This window comes from Eimeria necatrix, genomic scaffold (assembly GCF_000499385.1).
Source record: "Eimeria necatrix Houghton genomic scaffold, Enh_scaff1713, whole genome shotgun sequence".
NCBI classification, from domain to species: Eukaryota; Apicomplexa; class Conoidasida; order Eucoccidiorida; family Eimeriidae; genus Eimeria; species Eimeria necatrix.
This window is the reverse complement of record NW_013652391.1, coordinates 1-5,472: the sequence shown is the minus strand read 5'-3', so window position 1 is coordinate 5,472 and position 5,472 is coordinate 1. Positions and strand designations below refer to the sequence as shown.

At 56.6% G+C, this 5,472-nt stretch overlaps 1 protein-coding gene across 1 annotated transcript; it reads right to left on the bottom strand.

Moving 5' to 3' along the window:
• Positions 1 to 822: 822 nt before the first annotated feature.
• On the bottom strand, positions 823 to 5,127 carry ENH_00086300 (hypothetical protein, conserved; the record flags this gene model as incomplete). Its single annotated transcript, XM_013579470.1, has 8 exons — positions 823 to 1,264; positions 1,505 to 1,635; positions 1,969 to 2,040; positions 2,859 to 2,979; positions 3,107 to 3,290; positions 3,539 to 4,356; positions 4,699 to 4,769; positions 4,993 to 5,127. 8 exons carry the CDS (start codon positions 5,125 to 5,127, stop codon positions 823 to 825), a joined length of 1,974 nt encoding a protein of 657 aa, XP_013434924.1.
• Positions 5,128 to 5,472: the final 345 nt, after the last annotated feature.

The following is a 5,472-nucleotide window of genomic DNA, read 5'->3' as shown; positions in this document are numbered from 1 at the left end:
TTTGCACTGAGGTGCGGCGAGAGCACATTAAAGAGAAAATGGAACCAAATAGAACACAGAAAAGGGGGGAATTAAATAAAATGAACAAAATAGAAGATAAAAAGAGGAAATTAAATCAAAAATAAAAGGAAATAAAGCGAAAAAGAGGAAAATTCACCAATGCTTCTCGAGAAAGAACTCCGGAATTTGCACTGAGGTGCGGCGAAAGCGCGGACGCCCAAATGAGCCGCACGGAAGAAACTGGATCGGCAGAAAGCCGCGCAGCAGCTCGAAGAAAATATAAACGAAAAAAAGACAAAGACAAACTCCTGAGTCCCTCACAAACCGCAGCACTCGCGACACCTTCACAGCAGCAGCAGCGGCAGCAGCAGCAGCAAGTAGCAGCAGCAGCAGCAGCAGCGGCAGCAGCAGCAGCAGCAGCAGCAGCAGCAGTGGCGAGGCGGAAAAGGGCAAAACGAGCTCAAATGAAAGCAAACGAACAAACAATAGACAAAGCCTCAATGAAGTATTTTATTGAAGAGCTGAAATGTTGAAACTGACCTTATTATGGAGTCACAAACGTAAATAAACAGCTGCCGCAAGTAATAGCGGGGGGCCCTGAGCGAACACACTCGCAGCGAGCCACTTTGCTGATCCCCCCGTGCGCTGCAGCGACGCCAGCAGCAACAGCAGCAGCTAGAGCAGCAGCAGCAGCAGCAGCTAGAGCAGCAGCAGCAGCAGCAGCTAGAGCAGCAGCTGGAGCAGCAGCAGCAGCTAGAGCATGAGCAGCTAGAGTAGCAGCAGCAGCTAGAGCAGCAGCAGCGAAAACTCAGCCAGCGGCAGCTACGGCAGCAACGGCAGAGCCAGCGATCCTGCCGAAGCCAGCCTCAGCAACAGCTGCAACAGCAGCAGCAGCAGCAAAGAAACTCGCAGCTCCAGTTCGCAGCAGCAGCAGCAGCAGCAGCAGCAGCAGCAGCACCTGGCGAACTTCTCGAGAAACATCTGCACGACGCGAACTTCTTCGCCCGACGTGAGACTTGGAGTTCCCTGTGAAGAAGATGCTCCCCCGCTGGTGCCATTGCTGCCGCTGCTGCTGCTGCTGCTGCTGCTGCTGCTGCTGCTGGCATTGTTGCTGCTCTTGCTTGCTGCGTACTGCTGCATCAAGACTTCAACAGGCGGCAGCGGCTCCGGAAGGTTCAGCAAAGAAGGGCAGCAGCACTTTATCAGCGAAGGGATGCAGCGGCAAGCAGTCCGCCGCACCAAAGCCACAGGGTCTTCCAGCAGCCTGCAGCAGCAGCAGCAGCAGCAGCAGCAGCAGCAGCAAGAGCTGAACTGGCTCTCGCAGCACAGGTTCAAAGAGAAGCTGCTGCACGCAGGCCAGAGCAAGCAGCAACACCAGCAGCGGCGCTGCCGCCGCAGAAGCCTGCCTGTGCTGCCCTTGACAGCTGCAGCAGTTGCAGCAGCAGCAGCAGCAAGCGGCAGCAGCAGCAGCAGCAGCAGCAGCAGCAGGGTGCGCGCAGCTAACGAGAAGGCAAGGGCAAGGAGAAGCTCGCGCAGTTGGCGGTCTTTCAAATCGAATAAAGGAGGCAGCTGCTGAGCAGCAATAAGTCGAATGGAAAACTGGTGGCCCGAAGATTCGCATGCAGATAATAAACACTGAAACACAAACCCCAGCAGCAGCAGCAGCAAGCCCCACAAACGGCGCATGCACGAAGCAGCAAGCTGCTGCAGCAGCTGCAGCAGCTGCAGCAGCTGCAGCAGCTGCAGCAGCTGCAGCAGCTGTAGCAGCTTTGCTGCCCCGCTGCGCAGGGGGGGGAAAGAATGCAAATTGCGAAGCCGCAAAAAGTGGTGAAACGAGAATTTCGGATCTGCTGCTTTGCTGCAGCAGCAGCTGCTGCAGCAGCAGCAGCAGCAGCAGCAGCTCGTGGCTGCTTCCTCCACAAGAATTGCTCAATTAAATAATTAATTTTAAAATTCAACTTTTCTCACCCCGACTATCTCTCGCCGAGAAGAAGTCGGAAGAGGCCGCGCCAACAGCCCCGCCGTCTTTATCGCCGCAAGCTGCAAAGCCACCCACGTCTGCATGCAGCTTGCATGCAGTTTGCATGCAGTTTGCATGCAGTTTGCATGCAACTTGCATGCAGTTTGCATGCAGTTTGCATGCAGCTTGCATGCAAGCTGAATGCAGTTTGCATGCAGCTCCCATGAAACTTTCACCCAGCCAACATGCAGCTTGCATGCAGATTGTGTATGAAGTCTGCATGCAGCTTGTGTGCGGATTGCAAACAGCGTGCATGCAGGTTGCATGCAGTTTGCATGCAGGTTGCATGCAGTTTGCATGCAGGTTGCATGCAGTTTGCATGCAGGCTGCATGCAGTTTGCATGCAGGTTGCATGCAACTTGGGGCGCAGCCGCTGCCTGTTTGGGGCTTTGCTGCTACGGCTGAATACAGCCCTTGGGTCCCACTGCCTGCGTCCCCAGCCCAAGTCTAAAAAGCCCCAGTCCCAAGCAGCTTGCATGCAATCTGCATGCAAATTGCATGCAATCTGCATGCAAATTGCATGCAATCTGCATGCAAATTGCATGCAAGCTGCATGCAGACTGCATGCAAGCTGCATGCAAATTGCATGCAAACTGACCCTGATGGCGCTGCTGTCGTGCAGGAGCCGCCGCGCTGCGTCTGAGAATTCAGCTTCGCGCAGGCGCCGCTCCTCAGCGCAGTTGCTGCAGTGCGCGTTGCCTCCTTGCTGCTGCTGCTGCTGCTGCTGCTGCTGCTTCTCTTGCTGCTGCGGCTGCGCGCTGCAGCAGAGGCAGCGGCTGTTGGGAGGGAGTGCTGCAGCCGCAGCAGCAAAGAGCGATGCCGCTAGCGACTTGCGCACCTGCAGCAGCAACAAATTCACAACGCCAGGCAGTTTTTGCTGCTGCTCCTGCTGCCTCTTGCTGCTTCTGCTGTTCGGCTGCTGCTGCTGCTGCTGCTGCTGCTGCTGCTGCTGAATAAACCTGTCTCACCACCAAGCAGCTGTGGGTCAGGAGGTTGTGGAAGCAGCGACGCAGCAGCGGCCATCCGGAAGCTTGAGCTGCAGCAGCAACAGCTGCAAAAGTAAAGCTAGAGCAAGCAGCAGCAGACATTGGCAGCAGCATGCCTGCCCCCATTTCTGCTGCTGCTGCTGCTGCTGCACTATCTGTAAAGGGGCCCCCCATGAGGGCCCCCTCCCCAGCCATTACAACCCCCCGTCTCTTCACAACTTGGCAGACTGTGCAGTGGCAGCCAACGGGGGGTTCAACTTCAGCAGCAACAGAAAAGGCCTCGTCTGCAGCAGCAGCAGCAGCAGCAGCAGCAGCAAATGAAGCAACTGGAGCAATTCAGACAGGCGTGCCGGAGCCGCAGCGAGAAGCAGCTGCAGCAATCGCTTGCAAGATGCTACAGCAGCAGCAGATTGCCCAGCGAGCTGCAGCTGCAGCCACAAATGCCGCCTCGAGCCAGCGGGAGCAGCAGAAGCAGCAGCAGCAGCAGCAGCAGCAGCAGAATTTGCTGCCTGCTGCTGCAGTATCTGCACACCTGAGATGATATGCGCAGCATCTCCAAAAGGAAATAAAGCTTGGCCATCCAGCTCTTCTACAGTTGGTCCAAATTCTGTCAGGGCTCTGTACTCCCTTAGAAGCGCATGCAAATCTGCTGTAGCTGCTGCTGCTGCTGCTGCTGCTGCTGCTGCTGGTGTTGCTGCTGCGGACTCCACCGCTGCTGCCGCTGCCTCTGCTGGCGCTGCTGCAGACTCTCTTGCGGGTTGTGCCAGTTCAGGTGCTGCTTGCTGCGCTGCTGCTGCTGCTGCTTCTGGGCTCTCGTCCGCAGCCCCTGCGGGTGGCTGGGAGCCTGCTGCTGCTGCTGCTGCTGCTGCTGCTGCTTCTGAGGGCGTTGTGCCTGTTGCCGCTGCTTCTGCTGCTGCGCCACGCACCTCGTGAGCTGCATCTCTGTGAGGGGGCGTGAGGCTGCTGCTGCTGTTGCTGCAGCTGCCTTCAGAATTAGCGGGTTCCTCCGGTCCTGCTGCGTCTTGCTGCTGCTGCTGCTGCTGCTGCTGCTGCTGCTGCTGGCCTTGTTCCCGAAGCTGCTCATCCTCTCGTTTGGGTCTGTCATCATCATTTTGGTTTTTTTGCACTCGTCGCTCTTGCTGCTGCTTGTGCTGCTGCAGTTGTTGCTGCTGCTGTTGCTGCTGCGAGTATTGGACCTTCTGTTGCTTGTCTTTCCGACTATCCATGTACAGTTCGCCGTGCTGCTGCTGCTGCTGCTGAATAGCAGCAGCAGCAGCAGCCGGATCCAAGAACTGTGCAACGGAAGTTAAAAAGAAGCAGATCTGCTGTTTTGCTGCCAAGCGCACGCAGCTGCAAGCAGCACAGCATTGCAGCTAAGAACTTCATAAATCCTGTAGTTGAAATGAAGAAGAAAAGCAGAACATCCTACAGCTAATGTGTCTTGATGCTGCTGCTGCTGCTGCTGCTGCTGCAGTGTCAGTGTCACCGTTGCTCTTTGGAACATATCTACTGTGCAGCAGCAGCAGCAGCAGCAGCAGCAATGCCGCTGCACCTCCAGCAGCGCAAACAGCAATTGCACATGGTGTTCCGCAGGCAGTGGCATCATCTTAAAAACCAGAACAGGATCACGCAGGAAAAGCAGCAGCAGCAGCAGCTGCTGCTGCTGCTGCAGCAAAGATCTGCTGCTCTTACGGCTCTGGGTCTTTCAGCAATTGAAGAAGCGCAGGCAACAAAGCCGTCAGACGCGTTCCAGGAGAAACAGACTGCAAATAAACCCTCAAGCAGCAGCAGCTGCAACATTGTCTTAGACGGGCAGCAGCAGCAGCAGCAGCAGCAGCAGCAGCAGCAGCAGCAGCAGCAAAGGTCTTGTTTACAGTGAAGAGCGCAACACCGCAGCAATCCCAGGTGCAGAAGGCCCAGGGTCACGGCCAGAAGCAGCAGCAAATGCATCAGCAGCAAGAAAAGAAACAGCAGCACGAGCAGCACCTTTGCAAGGTCAAACATGGAAGCAGTAGCAGCAGTTCGCTCCTCTTTGCCGAGCTCAGAAGCAGCAGATTGAGCCCGCAGCAGCAGCGGCAAAACCCGGCCTTGAACAGCTTCCTCACCCAGACCAGGGGACATCTGCAGCAGCAGCAGCAGCAGCAGCAGCAACAGCACAGCAGCAGAAAACAGCATGCGTGAGTAGGGCCCTCAGCAAGAGGAGCAGCAGGAGCAGCGGCAGAGAGGCCCATATTTGCAGCGGCAGCACCGGCAGCAGCAAAGCCCCCAGAAGCAGAACCACAGGCACCTCAGCAGCGGCACCACAACCAGCAGCAGCAGCAGCAGCAGCAGCAGCAGCAGCAGCAACAGCAGCAACAGCAACAGCAACAGCAACAGCAACAGCAACAGCAGCAGCAGCAGCAGCAGCAGCAGCAGCAGCAGCAGCAGCAGCAGCAGCAGCAGCAGCAGCAGCAGCAGCAGCAGCAG